This window comes from Tursiops truncatus, chromosome 7 (assembly GCF_011762595.2).
Source record: "Tursiops truncatus isolate mTurTru1 chromosome 7, mTurTru1.mat.Y, whole genome shotgun sequence".
In the NCBI taxonomy this organism is placed as follows: Eukaryota; Metazoa; Chordata; class Mammalia; order Artiodactyla; family Delphinidae; genus Tursiops; species Tursiops truncatus.
In genome coordinates, this window is record NC_047040.1 from 19643054 (window position 1) to 19656621 (window position 13568).

At 56.0% G+C, this 13568-nt stretch overlaps 1 protein-coding gene across 10 annotated transcripts in view; it reads left to right on the top strand.

Moving 5' to 3' along the window:
* Positions 1–13568, top strand: part of TNS1 (tensin 1) — a 205251-nt gene that overhangs the window by 173197 nt on the left and 18486 nt on the right. For 7 of the 10 annotated variants that reach the window (XM_073807274.1, XM_073807276.1, XM_073807275.1 and 4 more), the window contains 3 exons: positions 718–810; positions 1841–1879; positions 10007–10205. In XM_073807274.1, coding sequence (XP_073663375.1) covers positions 718–810; positions 1841–1879; positions 10007–10205 — 331 coding nt within the window. The remainder of the gene's footprint in view (positions 1–717; positions 811–1840; positions 1880–10006; positions 10206–13568) is intronic. The other 3 variants (XM_033859781.2, XM_073807273.1, XM_073807277.1) reach the window with 2 other exon arrangements.

Here is a 13568-nt window from a genome sequence, read left to right on the forward strand (position 1 = left end):
CTGCGGGGTGGTGGTGCTCTTGGCCAAGGACTGTAGAGATGGGGCTTCTCCCTCTTCCAAACACTGAGGTTTGGCGGTCAAGAGAGCCCCCTGCTGAGAAATTCTCCCTTCGTGGGGCTTGCAAGAGACCTGTTTGTCTGGGGGCCAAAGACCTGTGGCCGAGGGCGAGCCTGGGGACTCAGGGTTGGTTCTGCTGGTGGTCCCTTCTCCTCCTTCTGTCCTTTATATGTTGTGCTGTCTTGACACTCCATTTTCTTTAAGTCCATCTGCCTGTGTGCCTGTGTGTGTGTGCGTGTGTGTGTGTGTGTTTGTGCGTGCCTGTTTGTTTGGGGGTGGGTAGGGAAAGTGAGAGAAGGGGGTTAGAGAGAGAATAACAGGGAAAGGCAGAGGGCACCCGAGAAACCAACGTGTATGTTATAAACCACGGCCATGCGGAGGGACCGTAGCAAAGGAACTCAGGGCCTAGGGATAGAAGTTACTTTCTGGAGGTTGAGGGGCAGGGCCACTTGCTGACTTCCTTTAGCCTTTACACTGTGGAGAAACACAGAGACAGGAGAGGCAGTGGAGCCGCAGCAGCGTCCCCGGGGCTGGGGCTGGTTCGTCCGCTCAGCCTTCGGCTGCCCACCCTCCCCGACATGCCCAGACTCAGGAGGGGGCCTCTCCCCAGCCCATCACCTGTGCTCACTCCTGGGGTCTCGCCTCTTCTTCTCGGCGCAGTGCGCTCCCCTCCAGGTCTGGCCAAGACACCTCTGTCTGCTCTGGGCCTGAAGCCCCATAACCCAGCCAGCATCCTGCTGCACCCCACCGGCGGTGAGTGGTTCCAGTGGGAAGGGAGGTGGTCGGGGAGGCTGGAGGGAGGAGTGGGGGGTTGGAGGACCCCTGTGGTCCTGGGCAGGGCCCAGAGGTGGTGGGTTCTCAGGACCCTTCTGGAAACAAGGTGGCAGCCTAGCTCTGTGTCTATGATGAGATCAGGCCTCGGTGGGGCTCTCTGTGTGGGGTTTGAGGGGGACGGATACCTCTGTAGCCTTCCTGCCATTGCCTGGTGGGGTCAGTGCCGTTCCCAGCATCCTCTGACATGGGGGTTTGGAGGCCTGCCCTGTTTCCCTGGAGTCGGTTAGGTCTCTGCCGGAAGCCTGGCTTCCACCCCGCAGCGTCCAGGCGCTCGTGTACACGCACACACCCCCGGCTCACACCTCGTCACACTTCCCGGCTCCTCTCCTCCCTGTGGGGAAGGGGCAAGTGGGGGCCCTGGGCCCTCAGTGGCCGTTTCCAACAGGCTGAGCCCAGAAACTTGCTCCCTAGACTCTGGTTTGGGGGCTGGGCTGGGACTCTGGGGACAGCTTTGCTTCTTTTCCTTAGTCACCAAAAGACTGATCCAGCCAGGTAGGCGGGCAGTGGCGTGCAGGTGTGACCCACGCAGACACAGCAGGGCACAGCCTCCCTCTCAGAATGTGTCTGCGTGGCCAGGGACACCAGGTCACTGGGAGGGGGGCTGCCTGTCACCAGGCCAGCACACTCCTGCTTGAGGCACGGGAGCTGTGACAAGGACACCGGGCCTGCTGTTCCCAAGAGCGAAGGCCTCTCTCAGTGGTGCGCCCTGAGTGCCTTGCCACCCTGGAGCCCCGGGGCCCCGTCTGGGTGGACCGCACCCCTCACCCTGCGGCCCTTCTGGAGAGTCCATCTCTGCCCCCGTCTCACCCCTGCTTTCCCACCTCCCTTTTCTCGCAAAGTCTCTCTCTCAAGAAATAAGCTGTTAATGCATCTCTCTCTCTCCTTTTTGCTCTTCCTCTCCATCACCTGCCTCTCCTTCCTCCTCACCTCTCTTCCCATCTTCCCTCAGACGAGGATGAGGGGAAGGTGGTGAGAGAGCTTTCGGAAGGTAAGTGTGGCGTCGCCGTGCTGCTGCTTCGCGCTCTCCGGGTCTGGGAATGGCTTTTCACTCCGTTTGCTCTGCCTGACGTGGGGGGCCAGCTCTCGTCTCTGATCAGGTCTCATGTGACTGAGCACAGAGCCCCCTGGTCCTCACCCCTGTGCTGAGCTGTCACTCCGGATGCTGACTGAGGCGCTCACGGCCGCAGAGCGCGGGTCCAGGCACGGACAGTGTCCAGGCGCTACTGCGGTGCCACCTTGCCGACAAAACAGCCCTCCCACGGCGGTGCTTCCGCCCGCCTGCCCGGGGTGCAGCGAGCCCCTTCAGAGGGCGGGTTTCTCTTATCCCGTTTCCCGGGTGAGCCCCACATTTATAGCTCAGAGCACGGTTTCTCAGCCTCGGCACTACCGACGCTTAGGGCCGGACAGTTCTTAGTTGTGGGGCTGCCATGTGCATTGTAGGATGTTTACAGCATCCCTGGCCTCTACCTGCTGCACGCCAGTAGCAGGCACCCAGTTCGACAGTCAAAATGGCTCAAACATGGCAGAGAACCACTCCCGGTTCAGAGCTACTGTCTTGGAGCCACGAGTTGCCTTCTTGAAGCCCTTGCCTGGTTTCATATCAACACAGACAGTAGGACGTCTGTCTTTCTGGGATCTTGGATGACTTTGGGGATTTTGGAAAAGCTATGGACTCACCCCTATACAGATGCCTCCGGATATCCGTGCACATAATTGTGACAGGTTCAAGGAGTTAGCACATCTGTGTCCTGGCTTAACCCCTGATTTAGATGAACTCGCATCGCACGCAGAGAAGCAGAGAGGGGATGTAAGCGGGTTGAAGGCCTTTAATTTATTAGGAACGTAACTCAAATGATGCCTCAGAGCAGCAGGTGGAATGAGGGGAATGCCGGCCTGTGCGGCCTGCGTGGCCTGGGCATCCATGTCCCCGTCTCTACCGGGCTTGCTGGGACGAGGTGGGCTCCACTGAGCACCTTCCAGCTTGGATGTGTTAGACGTTCTGACTTCTCACCTTGGCCCTGGAGCTGTGTGGCCTGGTTTCTTTAAACACTCCGTCCGGTTTCTTTCTTTCTTCCTTTTTTTTTGACTGTGCCAAGGCTTGTGGGATCTTAGTTCTCCAACCAGGGACTGAACCTGGGCCCTCAGCAGTGAGAGCACAGAGTCCTAACCACTGGATCGCCAGGGAATTCCTCCATCTGGTTTCTTAAGCCCACTTCCCACTTCCCTTTGCACTCATTACCTTGATTTTCTATCCCCCAATTGGGCATGGGCTGTGCCCCTCTGAATCTGCCATCACCCAGAAAAGATGGCTGGAGTTTCCCATAAAGCTTTGCTCACTCCTAGCCAGCCAGAGTTCTGGCAACAATGCCAGGCTGCCTGGGGGGTGCAGAACAAGGCAGCCCCCCCCAACAGCAGATCCCAGAATGGGGAGAGCCACAGTGGGGCCTCACCCCCAGTCAACCTCATACCCAGGGAGAGGACCTCCCCCAGGCTGGTGGCTGACTGCTGGTTCCCAACAGGAGTATAGAATCAGCTGGGGCCTGGAGCCAGTGTTCGTGTGCTGTGTTCCAGGTGCACACCCACACAGGAGCTCTTGGGTCCCTTCGTGGTTGCTGATCTCCACAGCAAACCACACACTTTCCAGTGGGAAGGTCTGAGGGTGACAGGCCCTGGCTGTGTGTTCCCCACTTTGGGGTAACACTTCAACAGATCGGAAGTGACACCTGACCCTTGCACCTTATGAGAGAATCTAGGCCTACAGGGCCCCGAGCCCTCTGACCCTCTTCCATCTGTCCTGGAGCCACAGAGTTTGCAGGGGAAGGTTCTTAGGGCTCGACTCTACCACACCCATCATTTTCACAGATGTGGAGCTGAGGTCTGTGTTGTGGGGTGAGGGTGGGGCAACTTCCCAAGCTCACAGTTAAGAGGAAGCAGGGCCGAGACTGGACTTACTGGTCTCCTGTCTCCTAATCAAGGGGCTGTTTCAAAGCCCTCCTCCTGCCTCCAGGCACCATGCCCTGGGATTCTAGCATGGGGATCGGAATTGTTGTCCATCCCCCCTCCCTGGGGAGGGAGGTGGGTGGAGGCAGGGGACATTCTGTTTTTCCTGACTCACGCATCACCTCCCGGGTCAGACGTTGCTGACCCTCTGAAGCACTGTTTGATTTCCCTGCCGATACTCTGATGGGAAATTCAGAAAAAGATGCTTGTGAGGAAAAATAATCAGAGACAGACAGACTTATTCAGCTGGGGGAAAAAAAAGACTTTAGGGGAGTCTGTTCCGTTCAGTGTGCCGTGCTAAATGCTTTACATTCATTCATTCTGTCATTCGTTGATTCAACAAATATTTTGTGTGCCTCCTACGTGCCAGGCACCCTGGAGATATAATGATAAGCGTACTATGATTCCTAATCTCGTGGAGGAAATTCATGAACCGGCGCCAGAATTAAATTATCACCGAGAATTAAGTATTGAGATAAGCGCTCCGGAGCGAAGGGGTACAGTTTTATGAGACCCTGGCTCATAAAAGAAGTAAGATGGGAGGGTGAGTAACATTAACTCAGTGACACTGGGATGGGAGAAGAGCATTCCATGTAGAGGTAAAGGGCATGTGCAAAGGCCCTGGGGTGGGAGGGACAGCATGCTCCATGGAGCAAGGGCGGGGAGTGTGGTACAGAGTGAGGGTCAGCAGGCAGGGGCGGGACTGTGTGGGTCATTGTCACATCATCTTGTTTAATAATCACAGAAGCACTGTGAGGAAGGTGGCAGGAACCCCAGTTTGCTGATGAGGAGATGACATGTACGGATGTTAAATGACTTGTCCAGGCCCCGACAGTCAATTGGGGGCACGGCTGAGAGCCTACGCTGGATCAGCCCGTGGAGGCTGCCCCTTGCCATGTGATCGTACGGGGCACAACCTCTAAACATAAACAGTGTCTTTACTGGGTACCCTTCTCCATGAAGAAAGGAGAAGAAGAAAGCCTGTAACAGTAAAGTCATGATATCCTCAAGATATCAAGGATATCTTCCCAGTGGGGAAACAGGGAAAGAAATTGCTGAACCTTCTTTCCTGGAGGAACGGGAACAGGGAACATGCAGCTTAGGTTCTGTCTGTTCAGATGATTAGACGGGATGGATGTGGCACAAAGGAAGACAGTGGACTAGGAATGGCCCCTCTGGGGATCCTTCCTGCTCTGAGATCCTCGGTGATGGGTGCACTGTGGCATCTGGGTACTTTTGGGCAGCGCTGTGCAACACAGATTTACTGAGCACCTACTGTGTGCCAGGTCCTGTGCTAGGTACTGAGGGCTTAAAGATGAGTGAGCTAGCCTGGTAAAGACAGATATCTCTGCATAAGGTAGAAGTGCTGAGCTGGGGGAGGAACGGGGTGTGATGGGAGCTCAGAGGAGGGCTGTGTGGCCCCATCTCAGAGTTTGGAATTCTAACTCTTGAGCTCCTGGATTGGGCCTCGGAGGGTTTACTTCCTCCCTACCCCGCATCTGCACGTCTTCATTTCACTTGGAGCGGGCAGGCCGTTTCTCTCCAGGCAAAGAACCTTTTCTGGGAGGCAGGAAATGCACTTCAGGGTGTGGGTGAAGAGCTGACAGTGCCCCCAGTCTGGTGGGGCTAAGTCACTCAGCCTCATGTCCACTGCTCTCAGCCTCCAACAGCCACTTGGAATGGGTTTGGGCTCCTGGAATGTTCTACACGAAGCACCCTCCCTGGCCCCTCCTCTCCTGCCCTTCCCAGTTCCCGGTGCCTCTGGGTGCAGCTGCTTGGGATCGGCAGAGAGGAGGAAAGCAGCAGGAGAGAGGGTAGAGGGAGGCAGGCACAGACACGGCTCGGGTACAGGTGGGCAACGGTGGGGCTGCTTATAAGCCGGCGTTGCAACTAGTGGAAAGAATTAGAAGGGACTTTCCTTCTCTTGTCACTCGATCCTAGCTGGGCAGGTGAGTATTCTCATTCCCATTTTACACATGAGAAAACTGAGTCCCAGAAACGTTCAGCAGCCTGCTCCAGGTCACCCCTCCAGTAAGTGAAAGAAGGGGGAGCCCACAGGTTGTATGTTGTACTGAGGTAGGGAGGAGGGAGGGAGGATGGGGACAGACAGGAAAAGGGAGGTATTTTCAATATGGAAATCTGAGTCTGAAAACTTGGGAAAATGGATGTTTTGGCCCAAAAGGTTGGTTTTGAACAGTTCTGGAGATGGACTTGGAAAATCAGATATCTTCCCAAAGATCCCTCCTGCTCTGGGTTCATGAGGAAGAGAGACTGAGTGAATCTCTACCCCTGATTTGGGCCTGGAAGGTCAGCCAACCAAGGAAGAGGATGGGGGTAGAGAGTAAGGTGAGGGCAGAGCCAGGCGGGCTGGGCCTGAAATCCGCAGGCTGCGAGCCTCAGAGCAAAGCCCCCAGGCTCGTTGGCCACCTCAACTCATAGGGCTGTTTCCAGCCTTCGTGGTGGGAATGGCTTCTGGTGCTTCTTCCTGGGTAAGCAGTCCTGTCCTCCAGGTTCAGATGCTGAGTCCTCTGAGAGCTCCTCTGTAGCTTAGGATCTGATGGGAGTGGGGGCGGGGCTCACGAGCCTCATGCCTTAGGGATGTGGCCATCCTATAGGATCTCAGGTTTTCTAATATCTCCAGACTTTCTAACATACAGTCCCATTGATGTTCTGTGCAAGCTACACTCAGGCTCCTGTCGCTACGACTGGGCCAGAAGGAGTTGGTGGGGACGCAGCCTTGAGTGATGGCAAACAGAGCAGATGGGAGTCAGCATCTGTGGTCCCAGGCTTGGCACGGTCCTGACTCTGGCACCAGGTGGTGTGGGCGGCCTTACCTCAGTTCTGCTGCTGGTAAAAGCAGTATGCGTACTTTTGTACAGGATGGGGTGCTTATGTGAGTTGGGGATATAATATGAGTTGCTTACCCACTTCAGGTCTTGGCAGGAAACAGCTGGCTCATTCCAATGGGGCAACCGAGGAGACAATGGACTATTTAGAAGGTCTGGGCAAACCGACGAGAGATGGTGAAGCACCCCGCCACCGGGTGGCCCTCCTAGCAGGAGGTGGGAGCCATCCGCCCGCCAGGCCTGGAGGACAGGAGGGAGCCGGAGGAGAGGGCCCCCGACTGGAGCTGGGATCTTGGGTAGAAGATGCAGCCCTGGCACTTTGACCTTCTCTCCTCACCACCCCCCATCCCCTCCTAGTCTCTCCTACTAGCCAGCGGCCGAAGGTCAAAGCCATGGGGAGCCCTGAGGCGGGGGGTCTGGGGGGTGCGGTCGGTAAAAGCTGGCCTGCAGGGACACAGAGCAGGTTGGGGAGTGGATCAGAAGGACATGGCAGGTGGAAAAGATCACCGACTTCAGGGCTCACCACGTGCATTTTAGCTTGACCTTTTGGGGTCAGCAAGAATTCAAGAGAAGGAGAAAAAGGAATGTGTGCCTTTTAGGTCTTAGTTATTGTGCACCTCTGTGTGGGTGGGGCGGAGGGTTAAGGTCACACATCTACTAGTTTGTGGGACAGAAACTTATTGAGGACTTACTGTGTGCCAGGCACTGCAAATACAGATCAGCAAGGAGCCCGGGGCTGCCAGGGAGCAGATGGATCCCCTTGCCATCTCTGGGTGGGAGAGAAGGGTGCTAAGCGCTGCGGGCACCAGCGTGAAGCCGAGAGCCTGGAGGTGTCCAGGAGGAGTTTTCAGAGAGTGACCCCGGGGTGAGGGATGGGCAGGGAAGGTGGGCTCTGGCCTTGGGTCACAATTGCCATTTCTGTGGGCGTGAGGGGTCCTGTCTGAGGTCTCTTCTGTCAGAGTTACCCCAGAGCATGAAGCCAGCCCCGCAAGGCTAAAGACACTGAAATTCTCGGCTCCCTGATTTTCACCTGGCGGTATGTGCAGGGCCCAAGAGCAGGACCTGGGCCAGACTGCCTGCGTTCCTAGGCCAATTCTGCCACAGTCTACATGTGGCCCAGGCAAGACCCTTACATTCTCCAAATTCTACTCTCCTCATACAGTTGTTTGCTATTTTTACTATTATTAATAGCCCTGTGGAGCTGGGTCTTCTCTGGCTGATGGGCTGGAGTTCTGGGTAGCAGCCAACTCTGGGTGTCCCAGGAGGCTGTGGCCCCTCTAGGCCACCCAGAGACAGCATTGAGAGTCAGGAGATGGTAGCCGTGGCCGCTGATTGGCTGTGTGTTCTGGGGCAAATCGCTCCACCTCTCTGGGCTGAGCAGACAGGTTACATCAGGAGCCAGCAGTCTGTGGCCAAATCCGGCCCATCATCTGTTTTTGTAAAGAAAGTTTTATTGTAACACAGCCACGCTCATCGCTTAATGTATTGTCTGTGGCTGTTCGCGCGATAGCAACAGCAGAACTGAGCAGCTGTGAGAGAGACCGTCTGGCCCTCTAAACCTGAAATATTTACTGTCGGGCGCTTTTCAAAAAAAGTGTGCTGCCCGTCTCTTTGCTCCAGCAGGGCCTCAGGCTTGGACGGCATGGCATCATTGCCTTTGGAGGGGCTGTGGCCTGGGGTTCTGTGGGGTGGGTGGGTGGCCCGGCCTGGATGAGGGGGTTTTTGAGGGCGTCTTGTTGGCCTCAGCCCACGTGGACTCTATCTCTGGGTGCCGAGGTGGCTGGTCCTGTGTCACCCTGGGCTGGGTCCCTGGAATAGGCTGTCCCATGCCTGTCGCTTTGCAGACCTCTTGCCCCAGCCCCATTCACTGTTGCTGTTGGTTGGAGGGAACTCCGTGTGGAAACTAAAAGATACACTGGCAGCCTCTGACTGGAGTTGTATGCAGACTGCAGGCCTCCTCCGTAAAGGGTCCTGTTCTAAAGGACCATCCTCTCCCTGGGTCCCCAGGCCTCTGGGCCTGGATGCAGTATATCAGGCCTGGAAGTCACCTCAGAGACCAGGGCCTGTAACGGCCCCATAACGCCTTGGTGATTGGGCTCCTTCCAAAGTAAAGCTTTCTTTGGGCTGAGGGGAGGGGGCGATTCTCTGACTCAGTGGTCAGCACAGTCCGGCTGCAGAGGCTCCAGGGGCCTGCCCCCTGCCCCCGCCCCCAGGGCTGCACAGACTCTGCAGTTCTTCCATTTCTGAGGCTGGTTTCAGCGGATGCCCTAATTGTGGGCAGAGGGTAGGTGTGTGTGCTCAGATCATGTTCCCCCTGGGACGTCCTCAGGGACGGTGCCAGGTTTGGAGGTGGTAGGAACGTCATCTATCCCTGATCCTGTCCCTGGAGAAGCCCAGAGTGCCCTGCTTCTTCTTCCTGTTTGATAACAAGTTAGTCTGGGGGTTGGCTTCAGAGGCCGGGATCGGGGGCCGGGAGGGGCGCACAGCACTGGGCGGGGTGGTGGCCCGGGAGACCCGAGTCCTGGTTGTACCTCCAGCCGCTTCACTCTCCAGGCCTCAGCGTCTGCATCTGCAAAATGACTTTTCTGGCACTTGCTCCTCCCCCTCCCCCGCCTAGCCTTCCTCTCAGGCCATTCTGAACACCAAGTGGGATAATGATGTCAGTCTCGGGAGGAATGCTAAGTGTGTCAGGCAAGGTGGGTGGGTGTGTCTTGGCATGCAGGGGCTGGGCGTGACTCACCCGCACAGGCCTGTTGCTAGGCCAGCAAGCCTGTTTCTGGATTCTGGGTGTGGGGAGGAGCCAGCATGAGCCCTGGCGCTGTCCCGAGATGCACGGCTGGGCTGGAGCTTGGGGTCCACGAAGAGCTCAGACTCCAGCGGTGCCTGGGGAGCCTAGAAGGGCCTGGGGGCCTGGGTAGCAGGTCATAGAAAAGAAGCAGCTAGAGGGGATACCAGTGAAGGATGGGCATCCTGGCTTTAGGAGGGAGGATTCTGTGATGGCTGTGTTTTGGGGTCCATTTCTGGGAAGATTCTCAGAACGAGGCCCCGGTTAAAGGTTCCTTGAGGACTCTCACAGCTTCTCCAAGATGCTGGGAAGAGGGTGGGCCTGGGAAGGCAGAAGCCCTGGAGAATTGCCCTTTGCCTGCTTAGCTGTCCTTTTGGGGTTGTCCCCATAGGCCCTGGGGAAAGGGGCTCCCTGGAGGTTGGGTGGGGTCCGCACTGCACCCCTGTGGATCCAGACTCAGTCCCTGTCCCCTTGCCCCTTCCAGAGCCCCGAAGCTATGTGGAGTCGGTGGTGCGGACGGCAGTGGCTGGCCCCCGGACTCAGGATCCTGAGCCCAAGAGCTTTAGCGCCCCGGTTGCCCAGGCCTATGGCCGCGAGACACCCCTGAGGAACGGGACCCTGGGAGGCTCCTTTGTCTCCCCCAGCCCCCTTTCCACCAGCAGCCCCATCCTCAGCGCTGACAGGTAAGTGGGGAGGAAGATCCAGGCCTGGGACAGCACAGATGAGGCCTCTTGGATCTGTCTAGGGCGTGCACAGGCAGAAATCACATCCAGGTTGCTGCTCCTGGGAAACTAGCTCATCGGGGTGCATGGTGAGAGCGTCCCCTGAGTGCCAACTCCCCAGGGAGAGTATGAAGTGAACCAGGCATAGTCCTTACCCCAGGTTTATTTATTTATTTTTTAAAGTTTTTTAAAAATAAATTTATTTATTTCATTTATTTATTTTTGGCTGTGTTGGGGTCTTCGTTGCTGCGTGCAGGCTTTCTCTAGTTGTGGTGAGCAGGGGCTACTCTTCGTTGCGGTGCGTGGGCTTCTCATTTTGGTGGCTTCTCTTGTGGCTGAGCACGGGCCCTAGGCACGTGGGCTTCGGTAGTTGTGGCTCACGGGCTCTAGAGCGCAGGCTCAGTAGTTGTGGCTCACGGACTCTAGAGCGCAGGCTCAGTAGTTGTGGCGCAAGGGCTTAGTTGCTCCGCGACATGTGGGGTCTTCCCGGACCAGGGCTCGAACCCATGTCCCCTGCGTTGGCAAGCGGACTCTTAACCACTGCGCCACCAGAGAAGCACTTTTTTTAATTTAAAAAAAATTTTTATTTTTATTTTTTGGCCACACCACGTGGCATGCGAGATCTTACTTCCCAACCAGGGTTGGACCCTGTGCCCCATGCAGTGCAAATGTGGAGTCTTAACCACTGGACTGCCAGGGAAGTCCCCTTCCCCCAGGTTTAAAATTGAACACGAGTAATTACTATGTGGTGAGTGCTTCCTACGTGCCAGGCATTTTGCTAAGCGCTTTCTGTTTAAACCTCACAGCAATCCTGTGAGGTAGGTACTATTATTATTCACACTTCTCAGAAGAGGAAACTGAGGCAGAGAGACATAAAGTAGCTTATTCAAGGTCCTACAGCTACATAATAGCAAAAATAGGATTCAAACCGAAGGTGTCTGGCTCCGGAACCCACATCTCTATCCTTCCCCACAGACCTGCGTTATGGTGCCTGACGGTCACGGGGTGAGAGTCAGATGTGCCCAGAGCAGATGTTTAAGCCACAGGCTCAGAGCGAGAGGCCGCTATTTCTGCCTTGGGATGCAGAGAGGGTCTCTGGGGGCTGAAAGTATTTGTGCTGAGGCCAGAAGGATGAGCAGGGGTTGAAAGGTGAAGGGGGAGGGAACGGTCCTTCCAGAAGGACAGCACGGCAAGGACAGAGCCGGGGGGTGTGGAGGTGTTGGGCGTGGCGGCCTCGGGCACGCAGCTGCTGGTGAGGGGTTGCTGTAGGGTGAGAGGAGGGATGTCTTGGCGGATGGCTGGCTGGCGTTCTGAGGCGGGTCAGACAGAAAGGGTAGCCTGAAATTTCCCAGAGAGTGAGGCTCCTGTGTTTGGGGTGCAGTGAGAAGCTGCTTGACTGGGGGTGGTGGTGAGGCTTTATGATGGGGAGACAGGGAAGACAACATAGGAGAGGGACCCTGAGAGGAGCCTAGGCAGGGCAAAGGGTGCCAGGTGGTGAGGGGGCCCCAGAGAGCCTGCCTGGAGGCTGGAACTCACCTCCAGGAGGGGAGCCTGCCCCTACCATCCCTTCCCATGTCCACTGCCCTTCCCAGCCCGGGACCCCACGGGGCCCGGTCACTGTCCAGCCACCTCTTCACAATTCTGCATGTGGAGGGGTGTGCCAAGCTTGCGGTGTACCTGCACTGGTCCAGCGTAATGCACCCCTCCTGGGTCGGGGCGCGGGGCGTGGGTGAGCAGAGGCACTTTTCTTCTGGAGGCTAAGAATTTGAAACCTCAAGCCAAGCACACACCCCAGTCCACCTAACCCCTCCCCAGCCTCCTGATGGGTCCATTTTTGGAAAGGTCTGCCCCTGGGCAGAAGCTGCATTCTTCTTTTAGAGGAAAGGAGATTTTCCTCGCCTCTCCAGCCACCCTTGCTGATATTCAGGGAGTGCTGACATTAGGAAGTTTTCACCATTTCTCACTCCTCAAATTCCTCCTGCAGTAGGCCTCAGGAAGCCAGCTTCTCCTCCAGAACTCCATTTCCATGTCCCCAGCCCCCGCTGTGCAGCCTGACCTATCCCCCCATTCCTCAGAATCCAGGTTATTCTGTACCGAAGTGGTGTTCCACTTTGGCCCCTTCTGGGATGCGAGGTAGACTTTGTCCTGGCCTGGCCCCTGCCCTTCTCCCTGCCCTTGGCTCGTGCCTAGCCCTCCCACCTCACATCACCCAGGGGACCTGAGCTTATCCAACCTGGCCCAGCTGGCCGGCCAGCCTCCAGACTCCTTCCAGTCTGCGGCTCCAGGCTTTGGAGCATCCTCTTATGTAAGAACCTTCCCCACCCCCCTGCCCCAGGGGCTGCTGGTGCAGAATTTGCCTGCTGCCTCCCTGCAGCTGCTGCTTATGCGTGGTCTCTGTCAACCTTTGTCTCTCCTGCCATATCATCGAGGAATAGAAGTTTGGGTCTGGAAGGAATCAGTCATCTAACCTATTTCCCTCACTTTACATGTGGGAAAACTTTTAACAAACAGAATCCAGGTTTCCCAACTCACAGGCCATGGACTTGTATCAATACTTAACTTCAGAGGAGAACCTTTGACTGTGGCCATTCCCCCGGGTACAGTGCCCTCTGAACTGACTTTTATCAGTCTTAGAATTGAGAGCGACCTCTGAGCTCATCTCATGTAACCTCCCAATGGAGGAAATTTCCTCCACAGCATTTGGGTCAAGAGGTTGGTCAGTCTCTGCTTAAATGCTCCTAATGATGGGAGCCTCATTACCATGTAAAGCGGCCTGCTCCATTGGTGGCCAGATCCAGTGGCTAGAATGCAGATCTTATAATGAGCTGAAATCTCCTGTGAGATTTCTTCATCTTTGCTGTTTTGGAGCTACCCAGGAATGGATGCCCAGTTACACTCTCAGTGTTTAGAGATGCTGATAGCACACCTGGGGAAACTGAGTCAAGGTAGGATACTTCCAGTAGGAACAGGATTCAAGTGGTTTAACCCCCTCTCCAGTGTTCAGTTTCTGTGATGCTGGAGGGGGCAACAGGACAGCCACCTTCAGTTTCGATAGGAGAGATCTCGCTCTGACCTGTGGTTGAGCAGTCAGGGTGGTGCTTGAGGATACATGGGCTTTGGAGTTAGACACAGCTGAGTTGAAATCCTGGTCTATTATGAGCTGTGTGGGTGTGAGCCTATTGCTTAACCTCTCTGAGCCTCAGTTTTTTCTTCTGATGTCCGTAGGGTGACGTATCAAAGCCCTAACTTTCCTGTGCGTGTGAGGGGAGCTTTTATTGTCTTATTAGTGGTTGGAGGGAGGGCTGAGGGTTCACTGAAAGCCTG